At 50.7% G+C, this 19,247-nt stretch overlaps 1 protein-coding gene across 1 annotated transcript; it reads left to right on the top strand.

Annotated features, from left to right (window-relative positions):
* Positions 1–785: 785 nt before the first annotated feature.
* Positions 786–18,898, top strand: TMPRSS4 (transmembrane serine protease 4). Its single transcript, XM_074936538.1, has 12 exons — positions 786–1,126; positions 9,380–9,413; positions 9,513–9,626; positions 10,823–10,975; positions 11,203–11,332; positions 13,842–13,943; positions 14,806–14,846; positions 15,267–15,426; positions 17,105–17,271; positions 17,838–17,933; positions 18,052–18,194; positions 18,716–18,898. The coding sequence occupies exons 1-12, from the start codon at positions 1,124–1,126 to the stop codon at positions 18,896–18,898; spliced, it is 1,326 nt and encodes a 441-aa protein (XP_074792639.1). The 5' UTR covers positions 786–1,123.
* The last annotated feature ends 349 nt before the right edge of the window (positions 18,899–19,247 follow it).

Below are 19,247 nucleotides of genomic sequence, written 5' to 3' on the forward strand. Positions count from 1 at the left end.
GTCAGCTGTGCCGTTTCCAACCCAGGGATTCTCCCTGGATTCTCATCATGAGCTACCACAAGTTGGCTGTAACTCTTGGAGGTGCCATGCTGACTAGCAACAAAAGCCATGTGGGGCGTCTCCTGGAGCTGAGCGGTGAAAGCCTTGGAGAACAGAGCACCTTGTGCCATAAAGCCCCTGGGACGAAGCAGCCCAGCTCAGCAGCGAGAGCTTTCAGTGAGACAGCAATACCATGGCAATCTTTAAAATGTGTTTTCATAACGTAGCTGTCCTTAGCCCTTTTAAATCTGAGGTGCTCAACGTACTTTACACGTACACACACAGGGTAAGCAAGGGATAAATGAATGGAGCACGGCACCCACCACTGAAACGGAGCCTCTTCTGGGGTGCAACATGGTAGCTGTCTAAGAGTCAACAGCAACACAACACACTGGCTCAGGTCAGGAAAGGACAAAGAACCCTGGACCAGCTGCTGCTGAAGAAAGGAAATTGAGTAAAGAGGTGGGCAACTTGTGCTCACTGACCCACAAATGAAACCGGGTGACCCGCCTAGAAATATGACGAGCTGGTGACCTTAGAAGCAAGGGCATAACGATCTGGTAACCTTCCGTCTCACATTTTCTTCTTTCCCCCTCCACGCTATAACATTTCTGACTCAAAACCAACTTGGAGCAATGCGGAAGGACAGACAGACGGAGTGGGAAAAGCCTTGCTCCATCAATTCCCTCCTGATAGGCTAATCTTGGCAATAGCTCTGCCTGTGAGTCACTCTCCAGTGGTAGATGCAGAGAAGATTATGCAAGTGATGTTGATGCTGACAGATGGGTGTCAAATTACAATCCAAATCATAATTCCTCCTTGACGACTCCCGTTGTGGGTTTTAAATAGCACTCCCGCTGTCCAGCGGTCAGTGCTAAGGTAGAGCACCAAAGAGCAGGGGCTGCTCAGCTCAGGCAGCGTGGGGACAGCTGCAGAGCATCTGAGACTCTGGACAAACCGCATGGGTTCTGGCACCCTTCGGGCACTCGGTGATTGAAGGGCATGTGCTGCGTTCCAGGCATCCCTTGGATCTGGGAAACTGACTCTTTCCACAGTCTGAAGGACACCTCGCAGCTGGGCAGACATGGTGAGTCACCAGCATGGTAGAACAGCTTTCTTTCACTTCCCAGGGCCCCCTGGCAGATCCCACCATCCTTCCCACAGGGATGGGAGAAGCTCACCTCCCTATTCACTGCCATTTCACTGCTCTCCTGCCGGAATTTCAGACTCAGTCAGATAGAGAGCAGCTCTGTGTTTGAACGAGGTAGATTTATTATCCCTGGCTGTGAAAGAAAAAACCAGGGCACTCCCGTTCCCCCTTTCAAATAACCTGTTCTTCCGTGGCTCTGAATATCCAACAGCAGTTCTGAGCCCGGGAGTGTAACCCATCCTCTGCCCCCTTTCTTCTTCTGGGCTTTGCTTTATTGCTTGCTAAATATATCATGAGATGCTACTGGCCAGAGCCCGTAGCTCCCCAACTTCTGCATGGCTTCCCCTCCTGCCTCTCCGCCCTAGGAACTGCACAAATACATCGCTGGAATTAGCTTCCCCTCAAAAGTTTGCTTGCTGGGGTCCAGGGCTCTTCCTGAAGTCAAAATACATGTGTTCTTAGAAGGGTTATTCCCTAAGAGAGTCGCCAGCCTCCCCCAAGCTTCTCAGCCAATGCACCTGGAACTGGCCTGCCCCAAAGGGAAGGCGCTGTGGAATGTGGGTGCAATGTGCACTAACACTACGGCTGTGTACACGAGGGTTTTCAGAAAGTCTGCCCCCGTGTCTCTCCCCCAACGGCAGCTGCAGTGCGAGCAGGGGCAGTGCACAGGGGTGTTTTCATCACTGTGTCGCCCAATGCAGGTGGAGAACACACTAGCACGGTGAGCAGCAGGATATTTCCCCAAAAGATCGTAGTGCAGACAAGGCTCAGGACAGGAGACTGACCACTGATTTCAATGGGAACAAAGCCCCCAGTCTGCACCCCTTACTCACCCTGAAGAGTGCACAGGCCTGTTGAAGTTACTAGGATTGAAGGGGGCAGAATGTGACAATAACTCAGGCTTCTGCAAGGGACGTCCCATTTCCATGTCCCAGGGATCTTACAGCCATTTTTGGAAGGTTCTATCAACTTTCCTTTGCAAAGTCTACACAGAGCACAGCTCACACTAGCTAGCAGGCTTCTCTGATAGAAGGAGCGGGAAACATTTTCATGCAGATGATGTAGGCTTTGATGAAGTGCACCCTACTATAATTACCCATTTAATAGTGCCCCTCACAGAGAGAGCCCTCTGCAGACCCTGACGACTCAGCCCAGCCACCTCACAGTGAGAGAGGGAGGTAAAGGAATACCATCCCCCATTTTATAGCTGGGAGAGCTAGACAAAAAGGGGCAGCGTGATTTGCCAAAGGTCAGTGAGTTCGTACAACCCAGGAGTTCCTCACTCCCAGTCCAGAGTGCATACCATTTACCCACTAATTAATGAGTCCTCACAAGTCGAAGCAGCATGGGAAGATTTCCTTCCTCTCTTTCTTAAAAGTGAAAAACAGTAAATGTAACAGTTCAGCATGCAGCTCTGCACCATCACCCCCGTGTTGTCTGTGCCACACAGCCAGAGGAATCAGTAAAGTCAGAATGACCCCTGTAACTGATCCCTGACACAAGCAGGGTGCAGCAAACCTAGGGCTTGGATGAATCCACCCAAATGTCCTGGATTCAAATGCTTATCTCGGAGTCAAACACTTGTTGGTTTGCGTTTGTCAGGACACAGTTTGGGGCACCAGAGCATCAGAAGCTGCATTAATGTTCTGTCAGAGAAGACAGCAAGGTCATTTTAATTAGCCATAGCAGCTCCCAGGTTTCCAAGAAAACTGTGTTTGCTTTACATAAACAAGCTGGCACAGTTCCTGCCATGCTTTGAATTTAACCAAGGCAGCTATAATTACAATGGGCTGTGTTTGATGTCAGTTAGAGGGATACTGCACACACACTGACTGGCTGCCTCCAGAGACCAGACTGAAAGCAGAGACTTTCTTTTGATATGAGGAGATTGCATAGACCCAAGGAAAGGCTAAGACCAAGTATAGCTCAGACATTATCCACTCTGCTCAAGAAGGATTTGACATGCACAGGACGTCATTCAACTGGCCACTTGTGTCTCTAAACACTAGTCTAGTCTCTAGGCAAGTTTTCATTCCAGCATTATAGAATCCTAGAAGAATAGGGTTGGAAGATACATAAGGAGGTCATCTAGTCCAACCCCCTGCTCAAAGCAGGACCAACACCAACTAAATCAACCCAGCCAGGCCTTTATCAAGCTGGGCCTTAAAAACCTCTAAGGATGGAGATTCCACCACCTCCCTAGGTAACCCATTCCAGTGCTTCACCACCCTCCTAGTGAAATAGTTTTTCCTAATATCCAACCTAAACCTCCTCCACTGCAACTTGAGACCATTGCTCCTTATTCTGTCATCTGCCACCACTGAGAACAGCCGAACTCCATCCTCTTTGAAACCCTCCTTCAGGTAGTTGAAGGCTGCTAACAAATCCCCCCTCACTCTTCTCTTCTGCAGACTGAAAACCCCAGTTCCCTGAGCCTCTCCTTGTAAGTTGTGTGCCCCAGCCCCGTAATCATTTCCGTTGCCCGCTGCTGGACTCTCTCCAATTTTTCCACATCCCTTCTCTAGTGGGGGGGACCAAAACTGGACACAATACTCCAAGTGTGGCCTCACCAGTGCCCAATAGAGGGGAATAATCACTTCCCTCGATCTGCTGGCAATGCTCCTACTAATGCAGCCCAATATGCCACTGGCCTTCTTGGCAACAAGGGCACACTGCTGACTCATATCCAGCTTCTCGTCCACAATAATCTCCAGGTCCTTTTCTGCAGAACTGCTGATTAGCCAGTCGGTCCCCAGCCTGTAAAGGTGCATGGAATTTTTCCTTCTTAAGTGCAGGATTATGCACTTGTCCTTGTTGAACTTCATCAGATTTCTTTTGGCCCAATCTTCCAATTTATCTAGGTCACTCTGGACCCTATCCCTACCCTCCAGTGTATCTACCTCTCCCCCCAGCTTAGTGTCATCTGTGAACTTGCTGAAGGTGCAATTCATCTCATCATCCAGATAATTAAATCTGGGCTGAATTGTCTGCAATGAAACACGAAACAAAGACCGACCTGAGGCAGCCACAGAGGGACAGAGAGTTCAGCTGGTCCAAAAGGCCTTTGAAAGTCCAAACAGAGCCCTGAGCAGGGCTCCAACAAGCAGGAAGCTCTGTGGAAGAAGGAGAAGGACAGGAACTCAGCAGAGTCCCTGCCAGCACCCCGGGGCCAGTGTGGGAATTTGGCCCTAAGTATTTATGTAGAGTGGGCAGCTGCCAGTGATTATTGCAGAGGGGGAATCTCCTCAGTGACCTAGGCTGAGCCTAGCCTACCACTTCCCCACCCTTGGCATGGTGGCATGAGCCCTCTTGGTTATAAAAGAGGCTCGGTCTCTGAGGTGGGGCTGGAATTCAGAGGCCGCTGGAGGGGCGCTGACGCAAGAGGTCAGAGCCAGGGAGGACTGGTCATGTGTTTGTTCAAAGCCCTCATGATCACCGGAGGCTGCAGGTGGTATTTCATGGGTGAGCAGGCTGGTCTGTTGCAAGGCAATCTGGCATTTATACAGACACCACACACAGAAGATAGCAGCTTCCTGGAAGAAATCAAGTCAGGGATGGGCAGAGGAAAAGGCAGAAAGCTAAACTGACCTCCTAGCCCCAAAGATACACCCCTCCTTCTCCCCCTTACACTCTCACTGCCCCACACACCCACTCCCCAGACAGATTTACTTTTTCACACCAGACTCCTGGATCTCCTTCCTGGCAAGCAGCTGGTATGTTGTACATTACCCAACCACCTCCTGCCCTGCCATGACTCACTGCTGAACATGGGCTTCAAGGACAAAGATCCTGACTAATCTGCCCCAGGGAGGAAAAACCCAGACCATGAACATCTCTCCCTGCCCCACTAAACTCCAGGGACAAGTTTGTTAGGATTTAACCCATTGCATGGGCTATGGTAGAGAAGTGGAAGAGACAGGGGGTATTACGAAGCACTGCCAGACAGCCCAGATAGCTCAGTAAATAGTGAGTTATGGACACCGTGCTCATGAATTTCCAAAGGGTTTCCAATAATAATAAAAGCTTGCATTTCCACAGCAGCCTGGAGGGTTGAGCAGAGGGCAAGGGATCAGCAGATCCTGGATTCGAATCCTGACCCTGGCCCTGACTTCAGGTTGCAATGCAGGTGAGGGAAGACCTGTCTCAGGTCTCACTCCCTACCCTGTACAGTGGCCCGCAAAACCAAGAGCCAGCCCTGAGCAGCACTAGGACGGCAGCACTGAGTTCCAGGCAGACAGCACAGAGAAGGAGAAGGACAAGAGACCCCGATCCAAATGCCCTTGCCACAGAAGAGAATGGGGGCTTGTGCTGGGGAACCCAGGTACCGTGCACTGCAGGCCAGTGGGCATGTTTGGACCCTGCTGGATCACACGGAGCAGCACTCTGCCCCCATGGCACTGCTGATCACCCGCTCTCTGCGCTGCCCCGTGTGGTTTTATCCCAGAGACCCACAGCATCTGCGGCTTTTCTTAGTGCCCCGCTCCTGGAGTCCGGTGACGACACGAGAATCGCAGCTTTCATTTAAAACAAAAAGTCAGCCTCTAGCCCTGGCGGCTGTGGAGAAAATGCTGACAAGGTGAATGCATCCCAGCGGCTCAGCAAGCAGAAGGCAAAGAGACAATACCACCACCATTTACTGTGGGTTAGAGCCCATGATTCTGGGGGCCTGACTCGTGATTTTTAAATGCTCGGGGTGGGCAACCCTGCAAATGATTAATAACAGCGAACAGCTGAGAAGTCTGACATCACACAACTCCCTCCCCCCTCAACAAGCAGCTCCCATCCCTGCTCCCAGGCTCCGGAATCTCACTCCCTGTTGAATCTGTCTCCTTTGTGGGCCATTTTGTCTTAGCATTTGACCCCCCTGTTCCCTGCTCATCCTGGGCACAGCCCCTGCATAGAGCCCTGACGCTTACCTGCCATTGCAGCGTCCAGCAGTGACACTGGAGGGAATGGTCTCGCGCAGGGCTGGAAGGGACATTAAAGTGACATGGAAATGGGCTGATTTCCATAGGCCAGGAGTTCACTGTGAAAGCAGCCAGGGTCAGAGGGCAGCTCTCGGCAGCACAGTGAAGGCATCCATGCAAATATACAGCGGCCACATGAAAGTCCAGCCATGCTGCCCTGACTCTCTCTGTTTAGCATGAATACATCGACCAGAGAGAAGCTCGGCTGCTCCTAAGGCAAAGCCTGGGTGATGTGTTTATCAGGACTTCTCCTTCTGTAATCAGGTGTGGAGAGAAGGAGGGGGCTTAGTGTCTTATTTATCACTTTCTCCTGAGACTGGCTGCTGCAAAGGGGTTTTTTTACACGTCTCCTAGCAGCTGCAATAGCTGTCCCTGCTCTTCTTTATACTGTTTGTCCCTGTAGGCTGGGCATGGCTTCCCCGCCCCGCTCTGCAGGGACCACGCAGACATACACAGCACGATGGAGAAAGGCAAAAGACACGAGAACAGCCTCAGGGTATGGGGCAGCCCAAGCCATCAAATTGGACCTGGGCGGCAATGCAAGACAGATACACTGGAAAAGCCACCTGCCCCTTGCTGCTGTGCAGCCTGCTTTATTCCTGAGCTGGGGGAATGGGGGATGTGCTTCTCCCCGGAGTTCATCCCCTGCCTAGATATTCGTTAGGCTATTCCCACAGTGCACCAGCCTGCACAGAATGGCAGGGTCAGCAAAGTTCTTTCCAGGGGCAGAATCGCCCACATTCCAATGCCCGAGTCTCCTGGAAAGGGCCTCCGTCTGCTACCAACCAGTGCTTCCTGCACGCCCGTGGACACTATCGAAAGATGCCCCCAGAAGTGCCAGTTAGGGGGTCTCAGGAAACTCTCAGGCAGGCAAGAGAGGCCACTTCCGGCCAACCGAGAGAGCCCCTGAACAAATCTTGACTTCAACACCCAGGCACTAGGAGTGCTTTCAAATCTGCAACTCTATCTAGTTCTCAATTTTTCATCCCTATTTTTAACATGGATTGAATTCAAAACCCTGAGGTGTTTGAAATCTGGTTCTCAGTCAGCTGGCTGAGGCCCAGCTGTCGTTAATCCCTAGCCTAGAGCTTCACATCCCCTTGAATCAGACCCCGGGCAGCCCCTCTGCTCGGTCTGTGCCCAGACTTTCAGTTCTGCACAACTTCTCAATACAGTTCAGTGACGCTGAGGTGATGCAATCTGTTCCTTGGCACTGCCAACTCAGAGACTCTACCTGGATTTTAGTAACAAGTTCCCCAGACAATTGTAGCCTTCGTTCTTTTGGAAAATTACATGTGAAGTTTCAATGGGGTTATTTTTTTCTTTGTTGTTAGTTTGTTTTCAATTAACTGTGGAAAAAATTGCACAGGCGCAGAAGCATCCTCAGACATAGAGCCACAGAAACGTGGGGCTGGAAAGGTCCTCAACAGCTCGCCCAGTCCAGCCCTGCACTGAGACAGGACCAAATAAACCCAGACCCTCCCTGACAGGCGTTTGTCCGACCTGTTCTTAAAACCCTCCGGTGACAGGGATTGGACAACCTGCCTTGGAGCCTGTTCCAGAGCTTAGCTACCCTGAGAGTTAGAAAGGTTTTCCGAATATCTCACTGTACTGCAGATTAATCCCATTACTTCTTATCCTGCCTTCAGTGAACATGGAGAACAATTGATCACCATCCTCTTTATAACAGCCTTTAACATAGTTCAAGACTCTTCTCAGGTCCCCCCCTCAGTCTTCTTTTCGTATGACTAAACATCCAGTTTTTTCAACTTTTTCTCATATGTGAGATTTTCTAAACCCTTTATCATTTTTGTTGTTCTCCTCTGGACTCTCTCCCAGTTGTCCATATCTTTCCTAAAGTGTGGTGCCCAGCTGAGGCCTCATCAATGCCAAGTAGCATGAGACAATTACTTCCCGTGTCTTACATACGACACTCCTGTTAATACACTCCAGAATGATATTAACCTTTTTTACAACTGCATCATGTTGTTGACTTATTCAAATTTGTCAACAGCTAGAACCCCCAGTTCCTTTTCAGCAGTACGACCACCTAGCCAGTTTTTCCCCATTTTGTAGTTGTCTTCTGATTTTGCCTTTCCTTTTTCAAGTGAAGTGTTTTTCACTTGTCTTTATCAAATTTCAACTTGTTGATGTCACACAGATTCTCCCATTTGTCAAGGCCATTTTGGAATTCTAATCCTGTCCTCCAATGTGCTTGCAACCCCATCCCAGCTGGGTGTCATCCACAAATTTTATAAGCACAGTCTCCACTCCATTGTCCAAGTCACTAATGAAAATACTGAATAGTGCCAGCCTCAGGACTGATCCCTGTGGGACCCCACTACATGCAGTCTCCCAGTTTGACAGCGAACCATTGAGAACTACTCTTTGAATATGGTTCTTCAACCAGTTTTGCACCCACTTTATACTAATTGCATCTAGACCACATTTCCCTAGTTTGCTTGTGAGGCTGTCATATGGGACTGACTAAGCCTCATTAAAGTCAAGGGGAAACGATCACATACTTCACTTTAAGCAGGTGAGTAGCCTAATCAGCGGATCTATTCCCCTGCGTATGTCCTTAGTGACCTGGGAGGTCTTGTGTCCACTCGCCATGCTGGGACACACAGAACAATGCAACGCAGCCCATGTCATTGCAGCCAAAGGATTGCTGCTCTGTCACCTTAAAGATGAAATGGGAACATGCAGGCATTTCCCCCCATCTGGCATATCCTAGTTCATCTCATCTCCAGGGTATTTCTCAGGTGCCTGTCTCCTCAGTACCTAAGGCCTGAATATGGTGGAATAGTATCAAGGTCCAGAACAAAACGGTCAGGAATCTCTCCTTGCGATGCCTGGGAGCTGCAGGGGCACGGCACCTGGGACAGCCAAGCCGTATAGTCTTTGAGGAGACAAGCATGTGATGACAACACAGACTTCTCAGGGATATTTGGTTACATAAGCAAAAGCAGAATTGGGGCCTTAGCCTTTAACATAAAGCACCAGGGTCATTCCATGGGGAGACCATGGCCAGATCCAGTGGAAAGACTCCCCTGACTTCCATGGGCTTTAGATCAGTTAGGATCAAGGTCTTTGGTATCCAAGCAAGCAGCCCTGCTCTATGCACACAGACTCCTGTCCCAGGAACCCTCCTTTCCCAGCACCCGCTGTACTTTTAATGCATGTATTCAGTTCACTGACTGCTGTTCCCTTCCATTCGCAGGACACAAATTCTGAGTGGCCCCTGAACAGGAGAGGTAATGGCCTTAGGATCTCAGGTGTGGTTGTAAGTGTTGCTAACTGTGCTGGGCTGTGCTCCAAAACCACGTGCCCATGAGCCGCTCTCTGTGTTGCAGGTCCTCCTCCGCCATGCAAACCCCTGACTGGGACACAAAATTTCAAGCGATTTGGCATCCCGCTCATTGCCACCATCCTGAGCATGGCCACCATCGTTGTAATTGCCTTCCTAAGTAAGGTCCCTTCTTTCCTGTCCCACTTGCATGCTGGGGGCTTGCACAGCAGCCACACTTCCCTCTTGCTCTACACTCCTCCAGGTGCCCTAGCAAGCTTGGCGAGAGCACGCCTGACAAGGCGCTGTAGTGATAGCTCCGGAGGCTACAGTCTTTCCCCTGCAGAAAGGGGACTTCACGCCTGAGGAGGCCAGTGTGATTTGGGGAAAAACAGGGTGAGATGCGGACTTCAGATCCAGATCCCAGCCCCATCCCAAAGCCTGGGGCTGTTGGGATCCAGGGTTTGGGGGGAGGGACGACTCTAGCTTCAGGGATCTCATCCTAATGCTGCCTTTAGGCCAGGTTGTGTCTGACTCCAGTGTTTATGCAGAAGTTGGGGGGCAAACTGCAAGCAGCCTTTGCCCTCCTGTGGGGGGTGTATTGAGGATTGTTGGAATTTTGCAAGCTATTGCTTTAAGAGTGGGAGGGTTCCCTGGTGCTGCTTGCAGGCTCTGGGGCTCTGTAGTGATGCCTGCAAGTGGAGTCAGTCTGCCAGGCTAGAAACAGACTGCTCAAAACACAGTGGGGTGTCTCATCGCCCTAGAGAGGAGCCTGTTTTCTCCTTCTCTGTTTTCGAGCTCTTGTGTTTTTGTTCTCAGTGCTAAGAAATAAAATTGCGTTACACTGAAAGCTCCCAGTGAGAGATTTCATCCCTGTGTGCGTATGCCATGAACTCAACTCTGCGCAGAAGGCAGGCACAACTGGGCCCCAGGGCACAGTTCACTCCCTGCTACTGCCCCCAGGGCAATGGGAATGCTACAGGGCTATACTTGCCCCCACTGCGCTGGCCAGCTGAGTCAGCTTGGATGGGTAGGGGCACCTCTATGGGCTGGGGCAGAGACATGCACTGTGCATCTAAAACACACACCCCCTCCTGGTATCCACCTGGGCCCCTAGAGCTCTTGGGTGTGTGCCCAGCATCCCTACATAGCTTGAAATGGCTCAGCACATGGCTTAACCCGGACCTGCGTCTGCACTGGGAGAGCATGCATGGAAAGCTTCCCCCACTCATAGGCCTGCAGAGTGGGTGCTGCCAAACCCCTTGCTCTCAGGAGAAGCCATTTGCAACAAAGATTTAAACCCACCCCCCACAGTTCCCTGGCAGACATGAGCCAAACATCACAGACCAAGTTGGACTCCGTCCTTTTCCCCTCTAGTCAAGGCAGTTCTGGAACGCTACTACTTCCTCTGCAGTAAGACATTCAAGTTCATCCCCATGCAGCAGCAGTGTGACGGGCGGGAAGATTGCTCCTGGGGCGAGGACGAGGAGAGCTGTGTGCAGCAGGTCCCAGAAGGCCCACCCATGGAAGGTGAGTTGTGGGTTTTATGCCAGCACTACCATGCTGTGCAGGGGGCATGAGCAGGTCTAGGGGCTGAAAGCAGCATTCAGAGCCTTTTGCTGCATGTAGAAATCACTGGAACCAGGGGCCAATGGCTGTAACGGGGATTAGCATGCACCAGATACTGCAAATATGCCAAACTGCAGCCACCTGGAGGGGAGCCTGCAATGCAGCTGACTCTGTGTGTTTCTCCCTAGTCCGCATTTCCAAAGACAGATCCACCTTGCAGGTGCTAAACAAAGAGACCGGAGCCTGGTTCTGGGCATGTCATGATAACTTTCATATGACCCTGGCAAAAGCAGCCTGCAAGCAAATGGGCTACAGCAGGTACCTGCCTTCCATCTCACTCCCCCTGCACTCTGGCTTTCTGGTCATCCCTTTTCCCACTTCTCTCTCATTGGTATGGAGCTTGCTACCCCTTTAAAAAAAAAAAAGGTTTCTTGGGGGGGGGGGGGGGAGAGATACTTGAAATAACTGTTAATGCTCATTAGCATGCAGAGCTCTGGACCAGTGTCCTCTCTCCACAGAGCAGGGACAGCCTAGGTGTCCCCTTCACTACCCCTCTAGGCATGAGAGGGAGCCTAGCCTCTGTGGCCCATTCAGTCCTTCCTCTCTGCTGAGGCTGTACTCGGCTTTGGGGATGCAGGCACCTAGACAAACTCCAAGCAGCCCTGCCCTCCCTGTCTGGCTGTGGCACTAGGCCTCAGTTTTCCCTCTTCTCCAAGATCTGACTCTATAAAGTCTCACGCACCCAGAGCAATCACCCTCAGGTCTCTCCTGCTGGGCTTCTATTTATCATCTTAAACAGAACAGAAACACACCTAGCCTCATGCCCTTGTAGCTGGCTCTCCGAGGCCCTTCCAGGGGTTACGCAGTCACCCTCAGATCAGGGCTTCTCTGCATCTCCCTAGCCAGGTTTGCCACTAGTCTTGCTCCTGAGGTCCTCCCCCTGCACAGGGAGGACCCCCCCACCCCACCTCTTAGCCATTGCCCTTCTACCCAGCTCTGCAGACAGCCCAGCACCTTCCCACTTCCCCTTTCTCTGAGTGAGTACCAGGCTCTGCCTTTTATAGCCTGCCTTGCTCACATGATCAGTCACATGATCTCAGGGGGCTATTCCCTCCCCCAGTATTCCCAGCCTTAAAGGACTGAGTGCACAAAACAGCTGGGCTAGCCTGTGTTACAAGCGCTCTGTACAGTCATTTCACGCAGGGCCCCAAGTTGCCGTCCAGGGGTTCTGAATGTTGCTGACCACCAGCCAGAGCCAGGTCTGAAAGAGCAAGCTGGCTGTGAAAGGTGCTGTCTCCCCTCTCTAGCCTGCACCAGCTCTTTTCAGCGAACACAGCTGAGCCAGTACTGCACAACTAAGTAAGGCCAGGATTTTCTAAGGAGCCTGGCATCGAAAAATCATGAGATTGGCTAAAAAGCATGAGTTTTTTTAAAAAAAATAATACATTTTTGTTTTTTCCTCCTTCTGGTGTTGGAGCCTTTAAGGTTCAAGTTTTCAAATGTTTCTCCATGATCATGGCGGCTAGAAACGTCTTTAAAAAATAAAAATGAGGATTCTCACCTAATCCCTGACTCAAGGAGCTGGGGCTTAAGCAAAATACCAACTAGGATGAGAGCTGGCATCAGATTATGGGCACCTAACTCCCTTAGGCTCCTTCGAAAATCCTAGCCTGATTGTTTTCACACTGCATCTTCCCCAGACACAGAATCCTTTCCACTAAACCAGCCGCTGATGCATGTTACTAGCAGGTGAGCAAGTAAAGTGCCATCAATCACTACACCTCCAGGAATCCCACTGGGCATGAAACATGAGAACACTCTCAATTCCTGACACAAATGGAAATGAAAGTAAAAGATAAAGCGCACACACGCACACACACCCCCCAGACTCCCACGGGCTCCTTTCTGGGGTGCCTTTGCTGCAGGGACCAGCAAGAAGGGCATCTGCAATGCTTATTTTAACAAGAAAGGCTCCCCTTTGTTCCTCAGCCAAACTGGCTCCACCAGCTGGAACAGCCTCCGTCCTGCAGCGAGGGAGCTGGCTCTGGCAGTGTGACAGGTCACTGAGCTGCCGTGGGCCTGCTGAGCTTGCACTTTGCAAGTGACACTCCAGGATTCTGTGGTTGTTTGGGGCGAGCAGCAGGATTGGGGTCTCCCTTCACAGTGGCCATTCAGGTTGTTTTTCTCTTTCCATTCCTGTTTTTCTCTGCCTCATTCTTGTTTCTTTCTCTCCTTCACCCTCTGCTTTTCACTGGTCCTTTCTCCTGTGGTTCATGCTGTAAATCCAGAGCGAGTGCCCTGAAGCAAGGCCAGACGTGCTCTGGCACGGTACAGAGATGGACCTGCCCTTCCCTGACCCCAAGATGATCCGAGCTGAGAGGGGTCCATTGTACGGTGCACGCTGCGTGGCTGCAGCTTTCTCCCCGGGTGTTGTCCTTCCTGGGCGGCTGGCCCAGACTCAGTGCCACTGCCCGCAAGGGACCACATTCTCCTTGCAGAGACCCCTTGTGGGCTCAGTCTGTGAGCTCCTGTCTTCTCACAGACCCACTGGGCCAGGATCCCCAGCTTTGCCCAACTGAGGGCAACGCTGGCACTTTGCCAGGAGCCACAATGCCGTATGAAATGAGGCAGATTGCCGTGGCCACCCCAAACTTTAACAGGGAAATGTCATGTCCCACTAGGCAATGCTCCATCACCGGCCCGGCAGCAGGGAGGTCCCAGCGTCTCGGCCGCTCACAGCTTGGACAGGGGCAGGCACAGGCCGGCTGCCGCTGGCCGTGCTCCTGGGATGGGCCCACTCTGATAAAACACTGTCTGTATTTTCCAGCGTCCCCGCATTCAGAGCTGTGGACATTGCAGACACGCAGGGCCTGCCCCTCAGGGAGGTCACATTGAACAATGGGGTCCTCCAAGGGCAAGACTCCGGCAGGTGAGTGGAAAAGCAACCGGTAGATGAGCTGTGGAATGGATTAACTTGGCCGCTTCAGTGCATCTCGTGGAGAAGGGCTGCTGAGATCAGCAGGGGTCGCTCCTGGGCTGATTCTCCTGTGGCTGAGAGCAGAGCAGCAATGGTTCTTAGCCTTAGCGCTTACGTAGCATTTCCGTGCTCATCGCACGTTATCGGCAGTATTACTGATCTGCTCCTCAGCTTGGGCGGCAGCTCTGTGTCACTCTGCCCATGTTACAGTTGAGAAACACAGCTACACCTTGCCAAACCAGGGAACGTACAAGCCGCTTGCTTGGGACGGCCTGGTGGGGAAGCCTCTGACCCCCAGCCTCTCCTCCCCTCCCCAGGGCAGGGCCACAGCCAGGCAGGGATTAGTGCACAGGAGGACACTGCTCAGCTCTGCAGCAGCCTCACTCTGTGCAGTGAATGCCCCAGGGCCTGGGCCTGAGCCAGCTGCTGACCCGCAAGCTGTCAGCCCAGCCGCTGCAGAGCATATCGTCTCTGTGGCGGTCACAGCGGAGTTTGTAGCAAGGTGCAAAGGCTGCTGCTGCCTCGGTCCACAGGGACTTTATGAACATGGCTCGGCTCAGGGACTCGGCCCGTCAGGAGCCCAGAACAGTCAGCGGTGCCACGTCATGCCTCTGAGCAAGCCCCCAGGCTTGAGGAGGCTCCTCACATGCGCAAGTGGGCAGGATTCACCCATTTGGCGGGGGGTTCAGTCCACAGGCCGAAGAGCTGATTTTAAGGCGACGGTCTACGAACCGATGCAATGTGCGACCCCTATGGCCGGGCAGAGACGGGCTGTGAGAGACACAGCAGGTAACGCGCCATTTTCCTCTTCCAGGCAGTGCCTCTCTGGGACCGTCGTTTCACTCGCATGTGCCAGTAAGTGTGATTCTGTTATCAATGTAGACACACTTATGGCTTAACCCCTGCTTACACTGGGTTAGCTAGGGTAGGTGAATTATCTGATTAATTATGCTAAGCCAATTAAGGTTTACAGTTTGAAAGGGAAGGGGATAAATAAACTGATTTAAGCAAGTGTGGCAAAATTCTAAAGAAAGTTACAGAGTCTGTGATATATGTGCAAGTCCTGCAGTGTCAATGGAAGGCAATACACACACAAACACACATATACATATATTTTCTTTACCAGCTCTTTGGCTCATAGACATACAATCTGCACAGACATTCTGGAACATGTATTTTCCCTCCAAAAGGCATGTTCTCGGGTGGTGCGGGGGAGTCACTCTCCCGTGTGCTGAGCTAAGATGTTGATTTGTTATCTCTTATCCTTGGATGCAGCCTGCGGAGAAAGTGTGAGGTCTCCACGTGTGGTTGGTGGGGGCCAGGCCAGGATCGACGCCTGGCCATGGCAGGTCAGCTTACAGCACAAAACCCAGCACCTCTGTGGGGGCAGCATCATTGACCCGAGGTGGATTCTCACAGCAGCACATTGCTTCAAGTGAGTCCCCGAGTGCAATCCACTGGGAATTGTGGGTGGGGGACTCACATTAACCATGGACACAAGACGAGATGACAAACTATAGATTAAGTGTATAAATACTAGAGGAGTCAGGGCTGCTTTCAGGAGCTGAGGGCTAGAGCTGCTTGGAAATGGCATTTTACGTTCCGTGAAATGTTTTAATGAAAATGAAAAAAAAAATCATATTCATTTTTAAAAAGTGTGAATTTGGGAGGGGCGGTTATTGAAAAATTGAATAAACCAAATGTTTTTTGGTTTTCGGTTGTCAAAAAAATGGGGGAAAAAATCAGTTTGGGATTTGTTTGTGAAAGCCCCCAAAATGTCCACAAAACGAGAAATTTTCTTACAAAAACCTTCCAGTTAGTCAAAAAGCCATTTCACATCAACAAAGTCGGCTGAGTGCAGGTAACGCCAGCTGCAGTCAGTGGGAGAGGGAGGTGCTCAGCAGCTCAGCCAGCAAAGGTGACTGCCTGGCTATATACACACTATGGGCTGATTTGCCCCGCCCTCTGTGCTGTCATTTACACCACTGCAGAGCAAGTGTAAAGTACGTGTGAAATGCTAGCCAATCTTTAACTCCTGCCAGTAACTGGAATTCCCCCTTCTTTAAGCAATTTCTTTTAATATTTCAAAGTTAAACTCTGGTTAGGTGCTTATCTCTTTCAGGGTTCTCTTTGCTTCTTGTGCCTTACAAGTGATGTCATGTCTGAAGTGCAACAATAGTTTAGAAAGAAAACATATAAAATTCCTTATAGTTTCTCTAATCTTAGTGGACCTAGTCTGTATATTCTTTGATTATGTCTAATGCCTTTCATTTCACATTCTTCAAGGCTTACGGTAATATATAAGCCATTATTTTGAAGGAACAAGACAGATTATCCGTATAGAGAGTAACAGTGCCTTTGAGCCATAAAGCAAACAAATGTACAGATTCAGAGTTCAGATTAAAGCTAGTTTGTTTGGATTTCTTGAAGTTTGACCTCTGGAACATTTTGTATTCTGGGTCTCGCAGCAAGTTGTTCCTTAAACAGTTTACTTGATTCCCCTCTTCTTCCTCCCTATCCATCCGCAAAGTCTGGCACTTAATCCCCTGTAGCCAGACAGTGAGGTGGGAATTCTAGCCACATGCAGATCACGAAAGGTTCCTGCCTAAACAATCATTTGAAGAGTTTCTTAAGCAGGGGAACTTGCATTCTTGAGGAATGCGGATTTCAACCTCAGTTTATCTGAGACTCTTTAGTCAACATGTCTCATGCTTTGAGTTGTGCATGTTGCTCTTCCAATTGTCCTTAGTTCCTTTAGGAGGGAACTAACATTGGGAATAAGTGAAGATTACTAAAATCCTGGCTGTAGGCAGTGTAGTTGTAGCCATGTGGATCCCAGGATATTGGAGAGACAAGGTGAGTGATCGAATATCTTTTATTGGACCAACTTCTGTTGGCGAGAGACAAGTTTTGAGCTACACGGAACAATTCTGCATGTTGTGAAGGGTGATTCATTGCATCCTGACTAAAGGGCAGAGAGGGAGCTATAGTTCTTATTACCAATATATATTCAAGGCATATTTGACATCTATACATCTCACATGAGCGCCTATCATTATGGAGAAGTCATGGAAGGAAAAAAGCCAATAACCATTGGCTGTATTTGTGCATAGGAACAACCTGGCCCTTCAGAACTGGCGAGTGAAAGCAGGATCCGAAATCCTCTCCAACTTCAACACTATCCCTGTGGAAAAGATCTTCATCATTGACAGTAATCATATGTTTCCCAAAGATAATGACATTGCCCTGGTAAAACTAACGTCTCCCTTAAGTATTTCAGGTGAGCGAGAGCCTACTCTCTAAAATCACTTTCAGAAACTTCTTTGAAATAAGCCCCCCACATAAATGCCTTGGCATCCATTGCCTATGGATTTGTCTAAATGTGCTATAGGGCCGGATCCTCAGCTTTGGCAAAGTGGGGAGTGCATGATATGGGTCAGGCGCAAGTCAAAGGCTGTGAGGACACGTGAAGGAGATTGATAGGTCCATCCGGGACTGCATGAAACACCAGTGTGCGAATGGTGCCGTTCGTAAATCAACGTGTGTGACGTAGAGGCCTGCAATGGCTGTGCCTGGCTCAGTCCATGAGTGCGCCTGACTGGACAGACAAATGTGTGAGTGTGAATGTGCCTGACTGGCCAGAAGTCGACAGAACACGCTCACTTCTGCCTTGGTGCACACGGCTTTCGGCCTGTCTAGCAGCTGTGTAAAACCCACTGTGATAATTCCGGCACGAGTTTAAGATGATCCATCTCTAGTGCCTGGTCAGTCAGGCGAATTTCTCCACAAGCCTAGAATTGAGACCCTCTCTCCTGATTCTATCTATTCATATTCTCTCCCTTCCAGACACAGTTAAGCCAATCTGTCTGCCTTTTTTTGATGAGGAACTGCCCTCACATGCCCCACTGTGGGTGACAGGCTGGGGCTACACAGAGCAGGATGGTGAGTTCAGTACGTTAGCTCTCTACCACACAGGACTGAAAACTGCTCTCTTTAAGCCTGGCTCTCAGAGAGGCAGGGTGGAAGGGAGGAAGCTCTCATTTATGTATCATTTATCAAGGTACATTGTCCAAGTCTCTGCAGCAGGCCCAGATCAAACTGATTGACAGCAACACCTGCAATGCTCTCGATGCCTACCAGGGGGACATCTCAGATGCGATGATATGTGCAGGCCTCATGGAAGGTGGTGTCGATACCTGCCAGGTGAGGACCTTTCTCACCTTCAAAAATGTGTTCTTCTCGCCGCACAGGTGGAAGTTCAGGGGTAAATCCTGCATGCTCGTTCCTCCAGCCCCTCTGAAGAGGAGCAGCATGGAGCCCTGAATAACATCCCTCTAATTCCAGGAGCGTTCGGGGCCCTTGCTAGCCTCAGGGACTGGACCACAGGCGCTGGGTGTTGTGGGGGCAGAAGGGAGTCTGGGCCAAGACTTTGAATGAGTCTGATTTTCAGAAAGCATTGAGCACCTGCCCCCTGAAAATCAGGCACCTCTCAGGTGTTTCAGGTTTGCCCCCGCAGCTCACTGGTCACTTCTGATGCTCTGGGTCCAGGGCCCTTGGCCATTATGGTAAAGTCACACTGCACTACATATGGGCTTGAGCCAGTTATGAACTTTATATCTCGGGCCGAGCTCTGCTTCCTCCATAGCCACTGATATCTGGAGAGGAGCAGAGGATAGGGAACAGCAGGGTTCCCTGTAACACCTGCTTGTGTGTGTCCCTCCCAGGGAGACAGCGGCGGCCCCTTGATGTACAATCCAGGGCACTGGCAGGTGGTGGGGATAGTCAGCTGGGGACATGGCTGTGGCGGACCAAGCACTCCCGGCGTCTACACCAAAGTGCAGGCCTATCTCAATTGGATCTACACCGTCCAGAGGGTCAGCGTCCTTGTCTCTGAAACCAGACACTGATCATGAGTGGATTCCTCCCTGCTGGGCTGGCAAGGGGCAGCTTGTGCCACCCCTATGCTGTGAGTGCCAGAGGCCAGTTCAGCTCCTGTGACTTGCCCTACACTGTTATTGCAACAGCACAGAATGGCCAGGCCACAAACATTCGCCAGCCATGCCCGCCAGAATGCTCCCTGCCTCAGGGCCTGGTGGGGTTCACATACCGCACCATGGCTGGGACAGAGGTAGCAATGGTCCATGAAGAATCTGGCTTACACAGCTACAGAACTACATTGATGGGAAGTGGCTAGGGCTTCTTGGTGTTTAGTTACATTGCTCCTGGGTGCTGAGCTAATCAAAAATCCAAAGCGTT

This window comes from Natator depressus, chromosome 22 (assembly GCF_965152275.1).
Source record: "Natator depressus isolate rNatDep1 chromosome 22, rNatDep2.hap1, whole genome shotgun sequence".
Classification (NCBI taxonomy): Eukaryota; Metazoa; Chordata; order Testudines; family Cheloniidae; genus Natator; species Natator depressus.